At 31.7% G+C, this 26,539-nt stretch overlaps 1 protein-coding gene across 1 annotated transcript in view; it reads left to right on the top strand.

Moving 5' to 3' along the window:
• Positions 1-5,600: 5,600 nt before the first annotated feature.
• Positions 5,601-26,539, top strand: part of LOC107437031 (transferrin) — a 36,030-nt gene continuing 15,091 nt past the window's right edge. Inside the window, exons 1-6 of the mRNA XM_016048895.3 lie at positions 5,601-5,848; positions 13,488-13,584; positions 18,858-18,982; positions 21,123-21,383; positions 22,530-22,674; positions 23,897-24,033. Coding sequence (XP_015904381.2) covers positions 5,800-5,848; positions 13,488-13,584; positions 18,858-18,982; positions 21,123-21,383; positions 22,530-22,674; positions 23,897-24,033 — 814 coding nt within the window. The 5' untranslated portion in view covers positions 5,601-5,799. The remainder of the gene's footprint in view (positions 5,849-13,487; positions 13,585-18,857; positions 18,983-21,122; positions 21,384-22,529; positions 22,675-23,896; positions 24,034-26,539) is intronic.

Genomic DNA, 26,539 nt, shown 5'->3' with positions numbered 1-26,539 from the left:
AACAAATATTTCGGACATTCACCAAAGTGAGGGTTGACATTCTCTTGATTTGGGTCATTCACGGGTAAATACCGTCCCAAATGATTATTTCAAGTACTAGGTGGAAATAACTTCCGATGCAGTTTAATAGGTCGACAATAAATTCTTCACGATTCATTAGCTAGAAAATAAGTGAATGGTGAAAAAGTCCCTTCAAAAGTAGTAGTAATGTGGCTTGATTGAAGGCACCAACCCTGAAATCTCTGAAACATGTTCAGACGAAATCATAAAATGAACAGTATCAATAATCAGTACCAAAATATTCAAGTGTAGCAAATCATTTGGGACAGAACGAGTTGTAATATTTGAGATATCAGATCTTTGAAACATTTGTGTGTAGTTTTTTTTTTTTAAAAATTTTATCTATCTCCTTTTTTTCTTTTTTTTTTTAATGAACTTTTAGAAAGTATTTTTTTCCCATTATGTAAGGACGACTGCAGTAATTTCCTCAAGAGTGTACCACTCGGAAAATATTTTTTAAAGTTGGTTCTTGAATATGTTTTTTTGCAATTTTGAAAAATATTTTTATGTCGGCGGTTATAATTTTTCTTAAATAGTTCCATAGATTTTTAAAAATAAAAATCGTTAAAAAATGATGCTTTATTTAAATGATTTAAAATCAAATATAAGCTCAAAAGAAAAAAAACATAGTTTCCGTATTTTATTATTTAAAAATATTTTGTATTAAATTAGTCTTCTTTTTTAATTTGTTTTTAAGCGAGTTTTTTTTTTTTTTTTTACCTGCAAGAATTTAATGTCTGCTATCAAGAGAGCAGAAGTTGTTATTTTAGTGGCTTATTTTTATTCAGTGGTTGTTAATGTTTAAAACAAAAGTTTCGCGTTTTTTTTTCTTCCCACTAGCAGTAGATTTAATATGTAAGCACATTCATAAGAAGGAAAAATGATGAACAGTTAAAACAATTATAAAAAAAACGTAATTTATTGAATTGTATTAGAGCTGATATAATTTTAATAGATGAATATTGGTGCCTGTAACCTTGGAGAAGTTCTTTTTTATTTGTTTAGTGTGATGACACATACGAAGAAATCGCGTGAAACAGCAGTTCTTAAGAATTATTTTGTAGATAGTGAGAAGTGTTCCACAATAGTGCAATCTGGTAAGAGGGAATTTCCAAACAAATCTTTCTTTCACAATTTCTACTTGGAATTAAGGAAAACCATAATTCCTTTTTTCTTTCCTTTTTCTAAAAGATGTATAAAAAACACGAATTTATTTAAAATTTATATATATATAATATTTACACGAAAAATGCTGTTAAAAGCTGTTTATAATTAATACCGGTCCACTTTTTCTGCCTACATTTATGTTTTAATGTATAATTATGGTTGATAATGTTTGAAACAAATTGTCTTTCTACCCTAGCAAAATAATAATTCAGACATACAAATTTGTTATTTGGATAGTGACGCTTCTGAATGTTGGCGATTTTTGGAATATTCGTCCTGACTTTTTACTATTATTTTACTACTAACTTTGTAATATGCTTCCCCTGGCAACCCTAAATGAGATGGTTTTATGGATGGTTGACCGTGTAAAGCTAAGAGCACTAGGGGATAAAATTCATTGAAAGATTTCCGGGTTACTACTTCCGACTGATTTTTACGCCTAAACTTGAAAAAACGCACCATCCAATATTATTATACTTGTAGTGTTTTCAATATAACGCGTTCTTTCAATCTAATTTTCAACGAAACTAACAACAAATGAATTTGGAAGAATCCGCAAACTTGCTATGATGCTATCCAAAAAAAAAAAATAACTAACGGTCTCATAGCCAAACGAAGGATAACACGGCTAACCTAACCTTCTTTTATTCTGTGATGTTAATTCTGTTTTAGGCTCACGACCTGTTAGAAATGACAGAATAAACTCTTATGAATGGTAAAATTAAGCCTAAATTTAAACATGAAACTACCTAGAATATTAAGCCTGCTCACACATCACCTCGTAAGCACAACATAAGCTGAGGAGTGATACACTGGAAGTTTTCTTAATTTGTTTTGGTTTTAAGAAGCTTGTTATTGTTTACATTCAGTCGACCATCCATTTCACATTGACATAAAAAAAAATATATATACAGTACCGCTCAAAAGTATCAGTACACCTAGAAACTTATAAAAAAATGGCAAAATTCAAAGTGTCATAACTTCTTTAAAAATGATCAAAAATGCTTCTGCTTTAGCTCATTTTGAAGCTTAAAATCTCTACTTTTATGTACTCTACTTTTAATTAATATATTTTGCAACTATGTTCAATTACACTCTAAACAATCATAGAAAATTGTATTAATTTTTTGCGAAGTTTGACGCGATTTACGGGCACAAAAGGGTTAGATATTGTTAATTTTTATTATACCATTGAAAAATTTGGACTTTTAGCTTTCATTTAAAAAAAAATTCCAAAAAAACATGTTTTTTGACGAAGTTATTGTCAAATAAAAAAAAAGGTTTTTTTTCAGAATTTAATGATTTTTCAGCAATTATAATGAATTTTAGTGTAATTATAATATGATATGAAAATTTTTTAATTAAAATAAATTAAAATTTAATATTTCTCGATAATATTATTTCATAATTTATTATAACAATTTTAACTTTTTTTTTTGGAAAATATAATAATGAAATAAGAATCAACGTTTACAATTTAATATTTTGAAATTTATTTTTTCGTATTTTTCTCAGAAAAAATTTGAAAACAAAAATGTAATAATGAAAAAATATTTTACATCATATTTTGCTTTCTTCAAAATATCCTCCCCGCGCTTTTATAACTGCAGCACACACTCGAGGCATCCGATCAATCAGCTTTTTTAATGTTATCTTGTCTATTTTTCGCCACTGCTCTTTAAGGACTTTCCACATATGATTTATGCTGGTTAATGGATCGAAGACCGAAGGTAGGAGGACGAACCTAAATAGTTCCTGTGCGGAATTCATTATAATTGCTGAAAAATCATTAAATTCTGAAAGAAAACCTTTTTTTTTTATTCGACAATAACTTTGTCAAAAAACATGTTTTTTTTTGGAATTTTTTTTCTTTAAATGAAAGCGAAAAGTCCAAATTTTTCAGTGGTATAATAAAAATTAACAATATCTAACCCCTTTGTGCCCGTACATCGCGTCAAACTTCACAAAAAATTAATACAATTTTTATGATTGTTTAGAGTGTAATTGTGCATAGTTGCAAAATATATTAATTAAAAACAATTAGAGTACATAAAAGTAGAGATTTTAAGCTTCAAAATGAGCTAAAGCAGAAGCATTTTTGATCATTTTTAAAGAAGTTATGACACTTTGAATTTTGCCATTTTTTTATAAGTTTCTAGGTGTACTGATACTTTTGAGCGGTACTGTACACATATTTATATTATAATTTGCAGTACATATTTCTCTACCTGATTTTCTTTTTTAAAGGATAGCGCTCTCGTGCCACAGGTCCTGCTTACGATCCTCGGGCCGGGCAAGGCTGACTCAGCCTTTCATCTCTTCAGTGGATCGATAAAATGAGTACCAAGCATGCTTGGGAACTAAACACTGGGGGTTTCGCATTCGGCTGACCACCTAACCGGAACGTCTGCTCCTGCACCACAGAGCCGAAGGTCAAGAAAACTGAGATGGGCACAGTAGGTCTTGGCCCTCTATGGGCCGTCGCGCCACTGAGTTTAATTTAGTTAAAAGCAGTAGTTCATAAATATACGTTACCATATTCATATTGCCTGATTGAAAATTTCGTAAGTTTCAAAAATGAAAAGACTGTCGACACGTTTCAAGCGTATCAATAATCGGCTTCCATTTTCAAGATGAAACAAAAATGATTTGTAAAAACGTAAAGTTACCAACGAAAAATAAATGTAAGAAACAAGAACTGGGAAAATCACAGAAGCCGAGGGTGATAAGGCCATGAGGTAAATCAGGAAAAATGTATTTCCACTCGTTATGGAGAGAGGGGAAGAAACTAATATCCTTAAAAGCGATCAACATCCAAACGAATAAAATAAGATTCCAGAGTATCAAGATGAGCTGGAAATAATTTAGCATTGTCGAAATTGAATTTATGCCCATGATTCCATTAATGTGAAGCAATTGAATATTTTTCGAATTCTTGATAACAGACATATCTATAGTGTTCCTTAAAACCCAATTTTAAAGCGATTTTAGTTTGCCCAATGTAACCTTCAAGTCGTAGTGACAAGGGCTGTGGTATAGTTTGTCTAAATTAAGAACTTCCCTAACCATTCGTCGTGACCTGTGGCAGTGACTATAGTAACGAGGTATAACTATTTCAAGTAGGGGTGTGGTGTCATTGTTTAGGGCAAGTTTTGGCTCGGGTCTGCGAGAGAAAGGGAATCTTTTCCTTCGGTCTATTGTGTTAGCCCTAGACTGAACAGGAGCTACCCTCCCTGAAATGCCCTATTCTTGTTTCCATAGCTGCAGATGGTCTCAGACTTTATGGCGGGGGGATTTCTTACAGTAGACAAACTATATAAAAGTGCCAGAGATTATCAAAACTAATAGGTCTGAAAAGGACTTAAAAACCAAACCGGGAGAGGATATTAACATAACAAACGAGATAAAGAAAACGGTAAAGTAATAAGTTCTCTGTAAGGATTTAAAAAAAAGGGGCGTTTGGGTCTAAGTAGTTTAGCAAGAACTGAATCAATTAATTGCTAAAAATGTATAAATTTTCTTTTAAATTTCCATGGTGTTTTCTTTTAAAACTATGTTCAATTTAGTTTTCAGTTCCATAAAGTTTCCCAACGTTTTTTAATCTATTTGAAAAGCTAGACTGAAACTAACGTACTTTTTTCTTCTATGGCTCTTCCATTCGCTAATGGTGAAAGCATGCGTTTTGCCATAGAGTTCTTCTCTTACGCCAACTGTAGCCCATTTCGATCGCCAATTGAAGATTTTGTTTTTTTGACAAAAATGTGAACATGATGAAAAATATCCTACAATATGCAAAAAAAGCTAAAAAGTAAAATTTGTATTTTTTTTATATCAATTAAAAATAACAAATATAATAAACTTTAATGGATTTATTTTTAGGAAGACCATTTTTTAATCGCATTTGTGAGTTTACTTTGTTTTAAGTAATAATCGCATTTAAAGCAGGTGTCTAGGGAGGTAATATTTTGATGACACATCGGTAGAGTCCTGAAGAGTTAAGTGTATTTTTCACTATTATCTTTATATTTCAAGTTTCCTTTATCGTTGTTTTCTCATCCATACGATTTTGAAAAGAAGAGGGCACGTGATGTATGTCTTTAAAATGATCATTTTTTGTGAAGTGATAGTAATAAATGGTACATATTTTAGCAATAGCATACTTATAATGTGTAATTATATTTATAATATAATTTCATGTTTAACAGCATAAGTACTACATATTTAGTATAATAGCTCATAAATGGAGGATGTCTCTTACTGGTTTTGATGTTAGCATAGGTTATTCTAATGAAGAGGTAACTTATTTTAAATTTTATTTTCAACACGTATATTCGACATTAATAAAGAAAGATGCTGGATTATGGGTTACAAACACTTTCTCTTAGAAAGTAAGAGGGGGGGGGGGAATTAGAATAGTGAGGAATCTGGGTTGACCTGTTCCTGACGACACACCACTCGCTGTTTCCCAATGAGTCTTGACCTTTATTCGAGGTTACTTATATTTAAATAGAAGACGAATATTCTTATCGATGTCTGGCTTATTTCTCTTTTAAGTCAATTCAGTTCACGGTCATGTTTTGGATCATCCTGTTAACAGTTTTTTCGGCAGCGCACGCAAAGCGTAAGTAAACATAGTTGCACGCTATTTATTCATTTTCAAAACCTGTCATTTTATTTTAAGAAATAATAACAAAAGTTGATATCAACACAATTCTTAAAAATTGTGTAATATAGGCAGAGAGGAATTAATTTTTCGACATACAATTGACATAAAATTATTTTCCAAGTATTCTATTAAATTTTAGCAATGAGTAGTAAGTTTTTGGATGTTAACCCATTCATGTCTCAAAAAGTTATCCTAAATAATAAATATGAAAAAGTGGTAGAACACTATTTGCTTATAATTATACCATTTGTATATTTCTCTCCGCTTTCTACCACAGGCGTTGATCTTTTGTTGACTCTAACGCACAGATTTGAAAAAGAACTGAGGTTATAATTCAGATCCAAATATAATGGATTAATATTGCCTTTATATATTACGGTAGACAACAATTACTAAATTTTAATTTTAAACACTCGTGCGACCACTTTTCTCTCTTCTCAAAAAAGAACCGATCTTTTAAAAGACGCTATGTTCGAATGGTTTAAAAAAGTAACCTTCTAGTTGATTTTAAAACTTTCGAAACTAATGATTTACAAACTCAGCGAAAATAATTGCGACTTAGAGATTTTATGTGCTGAAAGCTAAATGGATCATATTTTTTTCTAATACATTCGTCCATTCAATCGATCGCATTTTTTCGAGGTGGGGGGGGGGAGGAATCGGAATGTTCAATGTAAGTAAAGTAAAGATATTTTTGTCTTTAAAATCTAATAACTTTTGATAATTTGCATGTACTGCAAGGCATTATTAATGGGTCTAATCTTAAATATTTTAATTTACTTTATCAATGTGTCAATATTTTAAGAGATGAAGCCTAAAGGTTTTTAGAATTAGATTTAATTTGGAATTAAAAATCAAATCCTTGAAGTTGGATATAATTACTTAGAATTATTAAATTATTCTTGTAGGGAAAAAATGTAATAAAATGTAATATTTTATCTTAACATTACTAGCGCTTCTTAATTTTTCCTCGATAACTCCCAATTATGTTCGACTCATTTACTACTTTTTTTATTATTTGTTTTAAAAGCAGAATCAATTTGATAATGCCAGGATAAAATGCTTGATGGTAAGGTTTTTTCTCCTTATCCGCACCCTATGATTAAATCTTAAACTATCTTCCTCTTTACCTATTTGTTTTGATAAACTCGACGTTGATCTCTTGTTGACTCTAACGCGCAGTCATACAAAGCAAAATATCGTCTGATAGTATCATAATACAAAAAATAGCTAGTTAAAATAATATTAAATAAGTAGAAAAGCTCTTACTTCTAAAATAAAGTAAAAATGACTTTCGTACAATAAAAGTAAATAAATAAAATAACTATGTTTGTGAATTTACTATGCTTTAATCAAATCAAAGTATAAAATTGATTCAAACAAATTTCAAGATAATCATAAGTTTTGGGACAAAACTTTAAAATAATAAGACATGATGGAAAAAAATAATAGAAAAGCGCTAAAAGCAGCTAAAATCAAATTTGTCTTATGTAAACGATTTAAATCAAAAGTTAGAAACCAAAAATAAGCAAAACGAAATTTTAAAGATATGTATGTTAGCAAAAACAGCACTTCATCAGGGGACGCACTGTCTATACCAACGTGCTGGAGCCTTTCTGTACTTGTGTTTCTACGCAAAAAGCACAAGTACACTGAGAAAGCACTTTAATGCTTTAATGTAGTGGATTTTCACGTGGTACCTGCCTTTCGGCACTTGCCACTTCATCTTAAGTTATTGCGCCAAAGGCGAGGAAAGATAAAAGTATGGAAACACTTTACTCTATTTAAATTTGTTTTTCATTTAGCGGTAAATGTTTTACTTGAGCCTTGGTAGCTTAGGGGATAGAGCCCTCGCCTTCCAATGAGGTGAACCGGGTGCGTGTAAACTACCTTTACATCTTTACAATATCCCCAAGAGATTTTGAGCTCTCTGATTGAATTTCTCGGCATTGCCTTTTGTTACGTTTTTTTGTAGCTCCTCCCAAAAATATCATTTCTCCTTAGCTTGTTCACGAACGTTAATCAATCATAAATCAGTATATTTCTAATGCTCTCTGCCCAATGACAGATAAATGGGTAATTTCAACGAATTAAATAATTTTTATTAATTAATTTGTTAATGATGGAAAAATTTTTTGAATTGTAAGATATTAAAACATTTTATGCATTCAGAAATTTTACATTTTAAAAAAAAACCTAAATCTAGATTTTTATCCCATTTGATAAAAAAAAGTGTTTCAAAACTATTTTAAAAATTAATTATAGAATGGTATTGAAATGACTCCCCATTTTGAGATTACATTGCAGTAATATTATTTTATTTTATAACCGTCGTTGAGCAGCCGACCCAATTTTAGGACTACTAATGTTCAACTCCGTAGACTTGTCATTTTGAACCCTATCCAGAAGATAAGGGAACTCCTGGATTGGGAGAAATATTTGCCTACATAGAGAACTTTTTGATGGAACTAACCCACACTTGCTTTACATGGAGAGGAAAATCTCGCACGTTTAGCATGATCGCGAGGGGACTCTAACCCATGATCCGTCTACCACTGAAATTCAGCACTGTGGTCGGTGCGAGCCGGGTGCTGAATTCGCAACGACCAGCCATCGCTGAGATTCAAACCCGGAACCACCTCATTGAAAAGCGAACGCTTTATCCCCTGAGCCATCACGGCTCAAATTGCAGTAATTCATATGATACGTCAATGCGAGTTAACCTCTAAAGGAAATAATCAGTTAATAATTTATGCCTGTGAAATTAAGAAACGACCATATTTTTAAGAATTTTGTCGATCGAAAACTGGCAGATCTTTTATTAATTTGATATTTTTCCTTTTTCGTTATGTTTTTTGTTTTAGAATTTACTTCCAAGCGTCTTCATTGTCAGTCTTATTGAAACGTTTCTCCCCCCCTCCCCCCCACACACACTTTAGTCCTATTGCTTTTAAATTTTAGAGGATTAAGTTTTCAAAACTTAGATCCGGTAAAGATATTAAAAGGTGAGCAACTTCATTTTTTACTGAAACATTCATTGTTAATTCGTAAACAGCCGTTTCAAATTAAAAGGGAATAAAATATTGAAGAAAGCTTTGCAACAAAGCTAAGTTCCTTTTTTAGGTAGCTGTCGACTGTCACTTTTGTTATTGAATGCGATTTGAAAGGAAAGGACTTTAACCTTTAGAGTATAAAAATTAATAAAACACATATATAATCTGAAAATTATGTATTTATGTTTATAAATGATGGCAAAAATAAATCAGTTTCTGCTCTGTTGTCGGAATTGAGTGACACAAATACCGCAAAAAATATCTTCCCTGAGAGTGCAACTGTATATGCTTTCTTTGTATGAAAAAAGTACTATTGTATTAAACACACTATTCAATAGCTTATAAATATACTTGATAATTTCAAAGGTAAACAAAAGGCCGATATTGCTTAAAAAAATGAGAGTGGTATTCACGATAATATCATTTTAGCTTTCAATTAATGCGCATTTAAAATAGAAAAGAAAAAAACTTGTCCAGCTTTGGATGTGTTAAGAATTCGTTATATTAATAAAAATATAATTCTGAACCTACCATTTTTATAAGAAAGCAATGAAAAAATTTTACATTCATTTGAATAGACAAATAGCGTTTGTATTATGAATGTCTTTAATTTAAAATTCGCACTTTTCGAGAGTTTCCGTTGATGGAAATCTATAATAATCTCAAAATAAATGAAATGAAGATAAATACAGGAAAGGGGCGGCACCTTATAAAAATTAAATTCACATTCATAAATTATTTGAAGTCGTGTAAAATGAGAGAATATTTTTTTTTTTAAAATTCAAATTATGTATTTGAACGCTTTCTAGTTCGAATCCAGATCCTCCTGTAGTAAATGGTGCATGTTAAATTTGTCGGGTCACAAAGTCCTTCATGTTCTTATAGCAAATTATACCTCTGGGGGTAGTGGATATTTCAGGTCATAATTGTGATCTGTGTAGTTGTATGAATGGGCCTATTCTATGAAAGGCAAAAATTTTCAATATTTAATTTTTTGTGTGCAAAACTACGGATGTGTAATTTCTTTATAACACATTTATTGTATAAAGGGTAAGCAGAATATCTTAATAAAATTTGAGTTCTCTGAAAATTTCATTATTGTATAATGTGTTACGCAAATGGATTAGTCTCTCGTTCTATAATTAAAATGAGATTAAGTTATACAATCTTAATTTACTAATCTCTTCTTTTATAATTAAATGTAAAGCGACAATTCACATATCTCCGATATGCAGTCTACGCTCCTTAATACGACCTCCATTACTGCGATCCTTCCTTTGCACCGACCGAATTGCTTGCTATTTTATTGTTATTTTATGCATTTAATGTTATTTTATAGACGCAATGTTATTTTAACACCCATTTCCGATAGAGTGACTGAAATTTCCAAATTGATTCCAAAAACAATTTTGAGTCTAAACAGATATTTTTCCAGTGACAATGAATAGTCTCCAGGAAATGATTCAAACCATTATTTATTATGATGTTACTATGAATGATCCGAGAGATTCTATTCATTATTGATAATTAAAAGAATACTGCTAAGCTTTTGTGTCTTTTCAATCCCTTGATACTTAAGCGCGTAGCGAATTCGAATGAACTTACATGAACGGGAAATTTTTCAAGAATGATTTAAAATATTTTCTTAATAAGATTGCCAGATTGCAAACTATAAAACCAAAAACGCAGATTGAGGTAAAAGCGTAAATAGAGGGATTTCGTATTAAAGTGCGTTCTTATTGCAGTACTGAAGTGCGTTTGATTTGTTAGTTACTAAGGATGGGGCCGAAAATGGATGTGCGCAAGGTAATATTATACTGGATAATTTAAAGAAGTCGTCAATTAATAATTTTAGAAATCAACATTTATTTAAGAAAAAAAAATAGAAAGGAGAAAGAAACATAAATTGCCTGTTTTACACATAATTTTAGTCATGGGTTCGCACATGGTAAAAATTATATAAATTAACAAAGAAAATTTTTTAGTAAATTTAATTACAATAATATACAATTAACTCATTGATTTTATATAGAATTTAATTACGTTGGGTTAATTGTTATTGTTAATTTACATAATTTTTATAATTTTATAATAATTTTCCGATTTCTTATTATTTTTATTATTATTTTTCTTCCCCCCTCCTCCTTTCTTTTCATTGTTCTATAATTTCTTCTATGTTTTCTCTATATTTTGAACTCATTTTATGAGCTCTATTTACTTGCAGCTTATGTGCGCAAATAAAACTTATTGTTTTTCTTAATTTTCTTTGTGTTTTTTTTTTCATTTTGTCCTCTTTGTATTTAGTTATTACGCTATATATACACACAAATTTTTTACTACGAAGTTACAATAAATAACGAAGAAAGAATTAGTTTAAAATCATTTCAAACGGGAAAAAAAGAAAAATGGACGAAATTATTCAACTTGATTTTAATGTTTTTCTTTATGATTAATCATAAATTAAATAAAAAGTATACTGGATTAAATTTCTGATCGCTTCTGTCAGGGTCGGCATAATTTAAATCACTTAATTTTAGTCATGATTAAAATCGTGATTTAAATCATTTTTTTTAAAAAGAAATCACTGACTTAATTTAACTGTGATTTTTTTTTTAAAAAAAACTTTATTTTCTACAATATTTAATTTTATTAGTAAAAAATAATTAAGTTCAAGATATTTTAATGCAATATAATAAAAAATAAATAAATAGTTTAAACAGACAGATTAAAAAAAATATCGATTGAAAAAATATATAATTTAAATTGAAAATATTATTATACAATAGAATTAATAAATAAATTCCTCATGGAGCGATTTTCTAAAATCTTTTATTGATAATGAAGATTTTTTACTAAGAAATATCGAAAGGAATGTATTATGTTTCAAAATAGACTAAACGTGAATAAGAGTGATATGAAATTTTTACATTGTAATTTTCCATTAAATGCATTTAAAATAATTTTCTGGCTAAAAACTCGTTTTAATTATACCCATTTAGTTTTTTGCTTATTAAAATGCAGTGCTTTTATATCACATTAAATATGCAGTTATCGTGTATCAAACTTGCTCAATCCAGATTGACATAATTTTTTTTCAGTAATGTTTTCTTATCTAAACTAATTTACACTTTATTGGGTATTTAATAGACGAATCGTCTCCCGATTTCTAACTATCATCACCAAGTTGAGCTTGTAAAATATAACTATGATATTTTTAAATCAGTGATTAGTATGTAATAATATAATAATCTTATCCGTCTTAGTAAGAAATATTAACTATTTTAGTTATATTATTTTTAGACAAAATTAAGTATTATTGAAATCTTTTATCAAATGCTTTGGATGATACATTTAAAAATTATCTCATTTAAATAAATGGAAAATCCGAATTAAATCAAATATATACGATTTTGTGATTGAAAAAAAAATCATGACTTTGGTCAACCTCGGCTTCTGGTCAGTGTTATAGGCATAAACTTTTCAGTAGATGAAAAGTCCAAACATTTTATGTGCATTGTTGTTGTTGTTGTTCCGTATCCTCCAATTGTCTGACGAAGTCAAACAAGATCCAATAGAATCCAAATCCAATTTTATGTGCATATTTTTTTTAAATAATGTGCAGAAGCTTGGTTAATATAGATTGGTTAAAATTGATTTAAAATTCACTTAAATGTAACCACTTTAAAGTAAGGTTTTTCCAATTTAATTAAAATTTGGTATTGCACCCAGAACATTTACTTTTTAACTAACTTAGCGAGACAACAAATATTTTTTTTCAACTTCTTAACCAACATTCTTGAAAAAAAATCTAAATTTAATTGGTAAAATTGAAATTGAAACCAATTTTGTTGCTTTCTCAAGCTTCTTGTCACCTTGAAATAAAGATAAAAAAAAAATTTTTTTTTTGCATAATTTAAATATAGTTTGTATTTTAAAATTGCAAAGTAAAAATGCTCACAAGAAATAAAAAATTCCTTTTAAATAAAGATAAAATATTTATATATTATAATTTTATGCATAATAGGTCAAAAAATTTAGGCACACTCATTGACATATCCCCACACATACTGCACACTTGCTTCTGGCGAACATATTTAACGAGACCACGATTTTATCAGAAAATGTTAGGGGTCACAAGGGTTGTTTTGAGCGCACTACACCAAAAAGGGGGATAAGATGTTATAGACAGTGGCGTATCTAGGGTATGGCAAGTATGGCGAATGCCATGGGCGCATTATTTCAAAAAGGCGCAAAATCAATCAACATCAACGATTATTTTTTTAATTAAAAATTTTACTAATTTTTTTTTCAAGTTATGGCAGAATTAAAAAAAGCATCCAACATTTAACCTTTCCTCGAGGGCTCGAAAAGAAGACATCGAGGTCTTTCGAGGAACTCTTTTTATAACTGGGGGAGTGAAATATGAAAGGGAACCGCTAATAATAAAAACAAAGTAGGTGACGAGCGTTAAACAATTTTAACCTCCCACTGTTTTTCATTTTTTTAATNTCCAGAATTAAATGTTGTTTTTAACATTCCAGATGTGCGGATATGTGTTCCGGAATCATTATCATCGGCATGCAACGAAATGGCTTCCGATCTGCCTGAAACATTCTCGTGTATCACTCAACCTGACACGTAAGTTTTTCTCCAACTCTCTCTCTTTTAAAATAAATAAAATACTCAGTGTAAAAACGTTCCCCGAGGAGAAAATTAGAAATGTTGTTTTGCATATTTTATCCGAAAAGGAGGATAATTCTAGAAAAACGGATTAAATTCTCGAATTGTAATACTATAAATGCGGAGAATTTTCCCATATACTGGGTATTCCCCAAAGACAACCCTTACTAGGCACTAATTCCTGTTAAGTATGAAGCGAAAGAAATATACAGGGTCTCAACTTAATATATGAACGAGGACCGACGAAGCGTATGAATCACTACTAAGGACTAAATGAATCAAAGTTTGTTGTTTGATTGCAGAAAGAAACAAGGAGGAAGAGTTCATTGAAAACACATATGCAAGATTCATTCACACACATAAGCAAGTTTTTTTCTATAAGTTAAGTCTGGGCCTGGTGGGTTGGGCTCGTGTCGAAGAGGTGAGTTCAGTCCCGCGGGCTGAAGTTTCCCCGTGTAGTAAATGGTGACTGGTGCACGTTAAATCTGTCGGATCACAAAGTTCTTTATGTTTCCATAACAAATCATACCTCTGGGAGTACTGAAATGGAGATGAATCGTTCTCTGGTTCAGGTCAAAATTGTGATCTGCGGATGAATGAAGGGATGTAAGAATGGGTCCGCTGTATAAAAGGGTTGTGACGTGTGTGTGGCTGAAGTCGTATTCTTGGTCATAGATGGCACCACTAAAAAACAAGAATCGCACCCTCTGCCTTAAATTCGCTTGGTTTCACCAAGCAGGCTTGCTGATATCGGCTAGTGGTATTAGAAACAACAACAATTTTTTTTCTTTCGTGGCTAAATGCATGTATGGAACGGTAAAAAAGGTTTATCGGCTGCGAATAAACATACGACTGCAAAGGATTAACGAAAGTAGTAGATCAAAATGTATGGTTCGCTAAATTGTATTTGGCTAAAAAAGTCTTTTGCAGAAGTTGCTTTTTTGCTAAGTTTTTATGCAGTTACATTTCTTCTAATGGCAAGCTGCATTTCTTTTATTTTTGTTACTTGTAACAAAAGTAAAATAATTTCACTTGTCCTTCGTTACTTTTTTAATTCCTTAATTTCAGTTGTTTTTCGTAAATTTTTTTGGGAAAAAGTATAAGTATTTGTAAAGTAAAGGTCGAAAGAAATCGTTTTTTTTTCCCTAAAACTTTTTTAAAGTTTTCCTCCCATTTTCGAAATTATTTTTTTTTAATTTAAAATTTAATGCGCTACTATTCCTTAAAAGTCGCTTTTTTTTCCAAACATCTTTAAGGATCGCAAAATCTTGAAGAAGAGAGGTCTTTTGAATTTCTTTCAAAAGTCATTGAGTGATGGATTATTGAAACGTGCAGTTTAGATACTTTCTAAGAATTAGCTGTGCTATACAGCGTGAATACCTGTGGCGTTGAAGGGGAATCATTCAAGTTCGAAGGAAAAAGTTTGTGCAATTGAATACTATAATGCATAATGTACAGTGCGCGAAAAAAAAAATTAAAAAAAAAAAAAAANAAAAAAAAAAAAAAAAAAAAAAAAAAAAAAAAAAAAAAAAAACGACCACCTCGAATAACTATCGTTCTAATGATCCGATTTTCACGTACTAAGTGTCAATCTTAATGTTTGAAGAGGGGAGGTTCTCAACTAAAATATTGTAATGAATTAATATTAACTATAAATTAAGTTTCGAAATCAGACACAAGGACGTACTTTCTCTGAATAGAGTGCCTAGCAAGTAAGCTAGAGATAGAGTGCAATACAGGCACTCTATCTCTGAATAAACGAATAATTTCATTTTACATATTTGGATTCCTGACCCCCAAAATATTGGGGGTAGACAAAATTTCGAAAAAATTGGTTCTTACATTTGGGTGTTAGGAATTTATATATATTTGGCTTAGTTACCCAAAAATAGGCAAATAATATAGCCAAAAATAAAATAGCCAAATAATATCGCCTAAAATAAAGTAGCCAAATAACATAAGAGGTGCAATTTAAAATAACCTTAAACGAACTATGTGCTTGACGAGAGAGAAATATTAAGTGTTTCTTCGGTGCTAAGCTGCCAAGTTAAGACAATAAAAAATAATGAAATAAAAATTGAATCATTTTCATTCATCGTTTTCAGTTAGCTCGGAAAAGCTTATCTTTTATTAGATAGTAGAAAAATATCTCGAAGTTTCTAGGCAACAGATATTTTTTGGGGGGNCAGGCTCCCGCTAGACGGCGTACTCGAGCGTTGCGATCGCGAATTACGATCTGCTGCATGTATTATCAAATATCACTACTAAAATTTTGTTGCTCAATTCCTTTTATTACAAACTTACTTTACTATTCTCACAATCAATACAACAGACTCCTTTTAAAGAGAGGTTCTTAAAAAATTTAAATGGGGGCAACAAGACTACAAAGTTAAATTTCATTAGGTTTAGTTTCAGCACATGATCCAATGATCCATTTTGATAACGCCAAATATCTGGCGAAACCTTAATTTTACAGCTAAAGATGACTTCATAATTACAATATTAATGGCACAGTTTCTTTAAAGTCTTAAGGACAACCTGAGCACAGTTAAAATAATTGAATGAAATGTTTACGAGCATAAGATTCTGATTAAAATAATGATCGAAACTGAAATGTAAGCGAGTATAAATACTTATTGATAAAAATTTCATTGGCTTCAAAAAATAGGATAAAATTCGAGAGCTCAAAAATATACGTCCACTCTTAAAACTTACCTGACGGGGAATGAGGAAAACAAAAGTGATTTGAAATAGAAAATGTGAAGTTGCGATTGATAAAGGAAAATTTAAAGTGAAAAATAAAGCTGGAAAAACAGCAGTACCCGAGAGTGAAATAGAAAATAAAGGAAAAAAACACGACTAGATAAACCGCAATGGCCAAGAGAGGCAAATCAGGGCAAAATGCATTCCCAAGCAGTAACCAAAGTGGGCGTGGAACCCGTATCGTTAACAAGGGAATCTGCTTTCATCATAAATAAAAAAGATTTCCCTGCTATCAAGATGAACTGATGTGACAGGGGTGGTAAAAATTTTGTCTTTATCGAAATGGAATTCATGCTCAGGATTTCAAAAATATGTTTCAATCGATGATTTATTGCAAATTTTAATGATGGATATATTGTGCACTTTTAGTCAAAATTTTAAACCACTTCCGTTTTGTCCGATGCAACTAAAGTCGACAAGGTATTAAATTTATCTCCAAGATTTCAAGAATGTGCTGCAATCGATTATTATAATAACATTCTTGATAACGGACTTATCTACTATGTTCCTTTAGTTAAAATTTTAAAGCGCGTCTATTTGTCCGGTGTAGTCAAGATTGCTCTGGCAGCATATTTATTTTCTTTTTTACTCTCGGCTACCGTGGTTCTCCTAATTTTTTTCACTTTCATTTTCCATTTTTTTTAAAAAAAAGTGCGTTTTTTTCAATCTGAAGAATCTTGAGAATGGGTTCCTTTTTTGAGCGCACGAAACATTTGATTCAAAAAAGGAAGATGGTAATAAAAATTTACACGTTTTGAGTGCTTCAAAATAAGCATCCATTCTCAAGACGCTCCAGACATAAATAACTTCGTGATGTCATTTTTTGAGAGTTAGTAACAAGGTATATTAAATTAAAATACTGAACGTATTATTAAAATAAGTTATACGTAAGATAGAAAGATTAAAAAAATAATAATAGTATAAAATTAGTCATAACTATCTAAAAAATTCAGTGCAGTACATTTGATTTTGCTGCTAATTTGAAAAACAATTTTTTAAAATTGTCAAGCGATTCCGTCTACAATTGAAATTTCAACAGCACTATAAACAGCATGATTTTGGAATCTTTTTACAAGTTTCTATGTTTAGTGTGCGCTATTGAACAAAATATGGCATATCGAGCATTTTTCCAACATAACAATATTTTGGGAATTATGCTAAAGTTGAGAAATAATGTAACCAACTGTTTCAATCAAATTATTTCAACATTATATTTTTTGAAAGGGCAACCTGTTTTAGAAAGCGAGGGAGAATAAGTTAGAACGTCAAAATAAAACAGTGATTCACGAATTTTCCACTCCATTTAAAAATTTTCAATTAAAAATTTCCTTACCTTCCAGTTTCCATTTAGAAAAAAAATGGAACCTGTTGTATTTTTTGCGTTGTATGCATTTACTTTTCATTAGACGAATAAATAAGAAACAATTAAAAACATGAATAATTTATCTTCATTTTTAAAAATAAATATTATGCTAAGTAAATGTTCATCAGTTATGCATCGAGTAATTTTAAAGCATCAGAATGTTTTCAATTTCTTAAAAAGTTAAATTATTAACAATTCTAAGTTTTCTTTTAATAAGAGCTTGGCTCTAGTTTAAAAACGAGCGTTTAATTTAAATAAAAACATGAATTAAAATACTAAAAAATTAGATTAGTATATAATTAAAAAATAATCTTCGCGGTAGCGTAATGAATAAAAAATTTTTAAAATTGAAAGAAATATAATTGAACGGCTTGTAAAATAGTCTTGCGTAACACGCGAGGCCAAGTAATTAAAAAATTTATTTTAAGATTAAGACGATATATAGCATGTTGAGAATTTTTATGATGTTTAAAAATGTTGGTTACATGTTCGGCAACTCCATTTCTTTATAATGACAAGACAATTTTATTCAAGAAGATTAAACGATACCTTTTATAAAATTTTTATCTTCATTAAAGTTGTAATTGCTTGATAATTATAAAATGAATATTGAAGAAATGGATAAATATATCATTCTAAATCATTGCTTACGTATGTATATTATTGAAATCGAATAAATTATTCAACGACTTAGAAGTATGGTATTTTATAATTTAAAATAAAAAGCGAAAAAGATTAACATTTGGCTATCAGCGGAAAAAGTATGAATGAAATATTTCGCTACTCGTGCGTTAGTCAAGTTCCTCGTAAGTGATCTTCATTCAAATATTAATCGCTCCAAATAAATGTTTATACATTGTCACCAAATTACTGTGCGATGTGTACGTTGATTAAAATGCTTGTACACAGTAGGTTGCGCATTACATCAAACGAAAATTAGATCTATTTTTATTTCTTTATTTATTAATTTTTAAGTACTTACAATCGTATAACAACCAACATTTACTCTTTTTTGTATTGGAAAGGTGAATTGAAAAGGATAAAAATCGGTATTTTTTTTCGTAAGTAATTGTAATATGTATTGTTTTTCTCTTTTCTTTCTTAGTTACGGATGCTTAAAGAAAGTGAGCGTTGGTGATGCCGATCTTGTGAATGCAGATCCTTCAGCTCTATATGTGGGAGGATTTTTCTTTAACTTGCAACCTATAACTACTGAACTGGTGGATGGACGTGAGTTTAGTTATTATTTAATCGTCAAAATTTTCCAGCTTTAATGAACATTTGTTTTATTCATGTGTTCATCTGTCTCTTATAAGACAGAATATTTAAACATATCTCTCATATTTAACGTTGCAGGGAAATGAAAACTAATTCAAAATATTTTTTCCTGTTTTAACAGAAGATAAAATTATTCCGTCATGTGCTTCCTTAGAATTATTTGTGCTACGTGGTAGTCAAAATCAATTTAAACCTAATTTACGAAACCAATAAAATGTTTATCCGATTAAGGTATCCCAAGACTGTTCGATTTGTCTTTTTAAGTGACCAATGACCCATGAAAAAAGACTACTGGGACATATACATCCCACGCTCTAAAATATGATTGTTTTGTTTTTATAGGACAAACTTTCAAAATCAAACAAATTATGACTCAATGCAACGTAAAAGGATATAAATAATAGGGGGATATCGCAAATTTATGTTAGCTCCCTTACGGAAGATTTCAAGTCATTGGACATGTGCTCGCGACAGTTCTGGTGAAATGCGCATCCACCCGTGAAAAAAATATTACGCTTATGTCATTGAAAATGAGAGATTTTTCAAAAAATTGTAAGTTGAACCCCCCCCCCCCAGTAACGTAGTGGAATATCATTTTGACTTCCACCAAAATACAAACATTTGCAATGAGCGTAGGCTATCGCTTTAAAGCTGTGGCATACGATTCAAAATGCATTACTCTACGCAAAACTGTGGTTCTATGTGCAGACATTATACATTCTATGTGCAGATTATAGATTTTCATATATTCAGTGCTAAGGAATGCAGCTTATTATTATTTAAAAAAATATTATTGAACTTCTATTGATTAATTAACTTCTTTTGATTATATAACTACTTTTAACTAAATTGTATGGTTTAAATATATAAATATAATTCATAATTCTAAGATAGCGAAAATATATTTGATTTCTTATGGAACTAGTACCATTAGACAACCATAATATTAAACAAAAACCAATAAAATAATTTTTTTATTGAACGAACTAATTGAAAAATTACACGACTCATTTCTAAGTTTCATCCATACAATTCTTCAAATTTGCATTCCATATCTATGTTTTTATTTCGAAGGCAGGCTTGGGCAGAATACAACATTCAACAGCTATAAATAGCGTGCTTGTAGCTTTGTCTTTGCAGCTTAAATCAAGCCATCATAACGTAAAGATACGTTACATCTGAAATAAACGCGAACATGGGCAGTTGGGGTCAATCTTACTGACGGGAGCGTACCGAAGCTAACGTGAAAGAGCGAAATTTCCCTAAAACTAATAGTATGGCACTTACTTTTCATTCGCACTTTTTCAGTTATTCTCCTTACGAAAGAATGAATAAAACTTCACAAACATGTGATTTCCTCAAAAGCTATGCCGACTTGACTGTTTTGAAAGTGCGTCCCGCAGTGGACTGATCGTTAAGACACGGTTCCCAGTAAATCCCCGAAGTCAAGCATCACTGGCTACGGTCAGTGTGCGGGTGGGTGACCACTTGGATCAGTCTGCGTAGGGACCGAGGGTGTGTGGTATTGGTCCTCGTTAAACTGTTCTACCGTTAAGTGCTCGACTTCGCGAGCAGATCGTCGGGTTACCGAAGCGGGGGTGCCACCCCCTCTGCAGAGGATCAAAATGATGATGGCATGTCTTCGGATCATCCTCAGGGGTGTTTCCCAGACCGTCGCCAATAGCCCATTGTGCAGCTCTAGTGCGACGTAAATTAACTACAACAACAGCAACAACTGTTTTGCAAGTGCTGCCTATCATCCGAATAGAAGTTTAAGAGAATGCGATGTTAAAATGGATTTTTATACCATCAGTTTACTTGGGAAAGTCTGATGGGTCTCGTAAGGTACAAACAAATGAAACTAACGAAGACAGCTTCTAATAACAGTGTCGATTGATTATCAGTTCTTAAAAACAGCGGAGATCATTTTTAATCAATTTTGTGAAATCGAAAACTTCAATATCTTAGAAAAATAGGAGGAGGAAGGAAGGCTCATTTAGGAATGAAATAAGGGATATATGCTTTTACTAATCTAATTTTTGTAGTATTTTCATTTGTATAAAAAGAAATAATAATTTAATCTTTCTTTCAGTGCCCCACAGATATGAAGGGGTTGCTGTGGTGAGAAAACAATCTGACATTGAGTCAGTGGACGATCTCCAGAACAAGTCCTCCTGTCACACGGGATTGGGGCGGACTGTCGGATGGCAGATACCAGTGGGGAGACTGCTGCAATCTCACACAATGGCCCCAGACTGCGAAGAGGGAGAGTTGGCAGCTGTCCAGAGGTTCTTCGATGGAAGCTGTGTGCCTGGACAATGGTCATCCGATCCCGTCGTAGAGAAAAAACTCAGTAAGATGTTTTTATTTTTTCTTCGTTGAATGGAAATGATTGTCCAGTCCTCATTATTGAGTGGATTTTCATTCAACACATAAACAAAATAAAATACCAAATATGAGAAAAGATACTTTATGAGGAGGACGATTGTTGTTCTTGTGACTGAGAAATAAAAATTAAATCTTTCCTGCAACAGCCCATTGCAGGCCAGGAGGTGCACGTATATTAAGACTCCACAATCTGGTGACCTGCGGCATGATGGTCCCCTTTGCTCACAGATCACCTTTACTTCCCAGATAAGCTGGATCATCTGAAACTAGGCTTAAGCTTCGAGCCCCCAATGGGGATCGAACACTAGTTCTTCCTATTATCAGTTTAGTGCTTTTACCACTCAGCCATCGGGGCTCAACTGAAACATACAATGCCATAGAATTTAGCTTAAAATGATGTAAGTAATAATATTAGAGAAAAGTAGAAAATAATTAAATAAGTTAAAAGTGTAAAAATATGATTCATTATTTAGAACAAATTAGTACTCGTGAAGAACAGGAGAAAAAGAAAGGAGGAAAAAATAAGATTTTATAAAAAAGTCAGCAAAAAATCACAACTGCTGAAAGAAATGAAAGTAGCTCTTTATTTTATATACTTTAGTACTAATTTGGTAGGGATATTTTTGAAAAAAACTGCATTTTGGTAACTGGAAATCACTCGTCTCTCCTGAATTCTGGTAATGAAAAAAAAAATTATTACTTATTATCAATTTTAAAAACTAAATCCTTTACAAAAAAAAAGATTATATTGTGCTAGGCGCTAGTAGACTCCAATGTAGCTTTGTATCATGGTTCTCACGAATTTTAAAGTAGTAGTTAGCTTAAAGAGGTTACATACGCTTTAACGCATTTAAAATAAAAAAGAAACTGCCAACCTTTTGGAGTTTTGTTTTATTTAGAGCCTGTAAAATAGAACATTTAAATCTAGCTGTTTTCCAAGTTAAACCAGAAAACTCTCTAAAAAAAATTTTCAACTTCGTATGAATAACGCATAACGAATTATAAAAACACGTTTTGACTAATTTTGCGAAAGCTGAATGAGGTCTGGTGTTTGATCAATGTAAGTGTTATGCGGATCATTTGAGAGCTCTAATCTATGTCATTTATACAGAATCCAGATATCCGAACTTGTGCAGTAGGTGCAAAGATTCTTCTTCGTGCTCAGGAGATGATGCATATGCTGGATACGAAGGGGTGATGAAGTGTATCTCAGAAGGAGCGGCCGATGTAGCTTTTACAAAAATTTCTGCACTCAAGTAACTTTTGCTATTTGCTTAGTTGAAAAAGCATTATTTTATTTGATTGATTGAAATAACCGAGATCATACCTGGTCATGGACCATTTATATGATGTTTTTTGAAAGGTTAAGGGTCATTGCTCGACATTCCTGTCACTAATGGTTTTTGAAGGTTAAGGGTCATTGACCGGTATTTCCATTCACCTTAATATAGGTCCTTTCCTAACAAACAGGAATACCGAAGAATGTCCTTCAACTTTACATGAATTTTTATTAATTAATTTATTATTATTTTTTGGAGTTTACGAGGTATTACCCTGTTTTTTTCCCCTGATAACTTTTCCTTCCAAATCTATTCTAAATATGAAATGATTTAGCCATGTTGCGGTACGCATAAGCAAACTGCAGAATAACTGAATTTTGAACAATGTTTATTTTTGGTTATGTAGAAAGGAATACCTTTGTTTTGGAATACTGTACGTTACGTTATCTTAGAATAAATATCTTGTTTTCATTGATATTTCTTATTATTATTAGTTGATTATTGAAGATAATCACGCATAAGCAAACTGCAGAATAACTGAATTTTGAAAAAAGTTTATTTTTGTTTATGTAAAAAGGAATACCTTTGTTTTGGAATACTGTACGTTACGTTATCTTAGAATAAATATATTGTTTTCTTTGATATTTCCTATTATTATTAGTTGATAATCTTCAATACATTTATTCTAAGATAACGTAACGTACAGTATTCNAAAAAAACGAGAGAGAGAGAGGGAGAAAACCCATCTTTCTGTAGGTTGTAATTTGGAATTGTAGGGTGGACCGCTTAATCAACTCACTAACCATTATAGGAAGTCTTGTAATTTTATTCTCAATCTATTCACTCGTCATCATAGAGAGTATTGTTATTCTATTCTCGATCTATTCTCCCGTCATTTATTATAGAGAGTATTGTAATTCTATTCTCGATTTATTCTCCTGTCATTCATTATGGGGAATAGTGTAATTCTATTCTCGATCTATTCTCCCGTCATTCATATAGGGAGTATTGTAATTCTTTTCTCGATCTATTCTCCTGCCATTATAAGGAGTATTGTAATTCAATTCTCAATCTAATTGCTCATCACTATAGAATCATAATCGTATTCCTATGAGCATAGACGTCTTAATAAGAATACGATTAGTATTAAACAGTTCATTGTATGAAATGAATGATTCCTTGATTTATATTTTCATAGGGAATTTCTGGATAAAAATCCTGATTTCGAAGAAAAGGCAGAACTGCTATGCTTCGAGGGAGGAAGGAAAAGTGTGCGGGATGCTCAACCATGCATATGGGGAACACGTCCCACCAACGCATTCCTTACTCGAACAGGTAACAAACGATAGTTTAAAAAAAATATTGTAAAATATTTATAAGATACTTATCAATATTATGTTAGTATGAATTTAAGCAACCTGCGATACTCTAACCCATTGTCAAGTTATAAATTTACATTTTTGTTAGAAGTCGTGTAATCTTGCTCATCCGCTGAAAAAAAAAATTGAATCGTGATAAACAGATGCAATGAGCATTCAAGCCTCCCAATGAATGTGCTGCAATAATTTTTTAATTTTATTTCCAATGGATTTGGCCATGAACAAGAAAAGTTTAAACAAGGAAACAATATCACAAATAACATTGAAAAGTTCTTGAGATAACCGCCATATACGTCCTCTCACTTAATAATAGTTCGATGATTTTGCATCTCTATGGACAGATGATAGGTGACCATTAGCTCGTTTTTTGGGGGTCAACTTAGGTAAGAATGTCTTTTTTTGTGGCCAAGGGTCAACCTCGATAAGAATGCCACCATGTCTGGTAAATAAACGAGAAGAGGCCATTTCCAGTCGTCTAAGTTCGTTTGATCTGTCTAAAAGACAATTTATATCTTGGTTTCCTACCTTAGACGAGGGTCGACTGTATAATTTAGTTTAGAGGTGCGGGAAGAGGTTTCTTGTTTTGTACAGTTTGTCAGCATAGTACTTTTATTTTGCAAGAAAATTTGCCTACTTCAAACTTTCTTGCGAAATAAAGGTACTATATAAATATCATGGCCATATAAAAATCATGAACCAGGTGTAGTAAAAAATAAATAGATAACTCTTGGGGTGAAGTTCTTAAGTGCTGGCAAATTTAAATAAATTTTGTTTATCTTCATTGCTTTATATCTACCACTTAAAGTACTTTAAAAACGAGACTTAGACTCTTTGCTCGAGTTCTCCTTGTGAGTGATGTAAAAAATAAGTTTTGCTAATGTTGTTGTTAACGGAGACCGTTAAGGCTAGGGATGCGATTGTTCTTGTTTTTCAGTGGCCACATCTATGGCCAATAATTCGACTTCGAACTCACCCATATGTCACAACCGTTAATAGGGCAGACAAATTCATACTTCCATTCATTCATACACGGATCGTAATTTTGACCTGAACTAGAGAACGATCCGTCTCCAATTCAGTACCCCCGCGGTATAATTTGTTATGGGAACATGGATGAGGACTTTGTGACCGGACAGATTTAACGAGCACCAGTCACCATTTACTACACGGGGAGTCTTTGGCCGGCTGGATTCGAACTCTCGTTCTCACAAACATTTAGTGCAATGCCCTGCCAACCAAGCTATCCCGGTCCTACTTTGAGCGCTAAGTTGATGATGTCTAAGCTAGCTTTAATGCATGAATCTCGCGAATCAAAATACACAAATGTTTTTATTTCTCTTAAATAAGTTTAAAGAAATGAATTAATATGTTTTACGGTTGGTTGGGTTTTTGGTAATTTGTGCTAAGTACACTGTGTTAAGTTCCGAATGTACGAAGATTTAAGTTATGCTAAATACCAATTCAGAGGCATCAATAGGATGAAAAGACATTCGGGAAAAGTAAGTTTCGACGGAATAAGCAACACAAAAGTTGTTCGAAAACACAGTCTATAACGACGCAAAAACGATTCCCGGTCACGTGTGCTTTTGATGTCTACGGAGGCGATGACAATCCACGCTATGAGATTCTTTGGTGTGTCCACAGACTTTGCATAAACTAGTGGTTTAAGTTGACTCCATACGAAAAAGTCACACGGATTGAGAATCGGGGGAAGCGGAGGCCATTCGAAGGGTATTTTGCGTGCCTTTTACGCTTTGTGGAATTTTCACCTTCTCAACAGAGATTGCGATCCCATGTTCTTTAAAAAAATATGCATCGTCTCAAAAGTGAACTTTGCCCTCGCCACCTTGAAATATAGTTTAAATTTCAAGGTGTGCCTTTTAGAATAAATTATATTCACTTGAAATTGAAATTCTCATCACTAGTAGCTGTTACGCACCAAAAGGTACAATACAATTACCACGGGTCTTAGAATAGTAGCAGTAAATCGAAGTCATAGTTTGTAACAATTAAATTAAAATTCTATTAAAATTCTGTAACAATTAAATAAACGAAAGAACTAATTTTAACCGAAATTGGCATTTTACAAGAATCGACACGGAATTTTCCCTCTCACGGTTGCTATAAGCTTAAGACTTGTCAAATAATAATAATAATAGTAGTAGTAAATAAATAAATAAATAACTTCTCTAAACGACCCAAAGTTTTTTTTTTTAATTTTATCGACGTCGTTGAACAGCCGACCTAATTTTTGAGTTTACGACTACCAATGTTCAACTCCGTTACCTAGTAATTTTGAACCCAACCCAGCTGACAAGAGAACTCCTATATCAAATTTTCAGAGAAATTTGCCTTCATGGAGAAATTTTTGATGAGACACACCCGCATTTGCGTTACAAAGAGAGGAGAAATTACGTAAACTCCTATGATTAGCTTGACGTCAAGGGAACTCTAATCCATGA

This window comes from Parasteatoda tepidariorum, chromosome 6, assembly GCF_043381705.1.
Source record: "Parasteatoda tepidariorum isolate YZ-2023 chromosome 6, CAS_Ptep_4.0, whole genome shotgun sequence".
NCBI lineage: Eukaryota > Metazoa > Arthropoda > Arachnida > Araneae > Theridiidae > Parasteatoda > Parasteatoda tepidariorum.
Note: the sequence above shows the minus strand (reverse complement) of the source record. Positions and strands in the feature narration are given on the sequence as shown.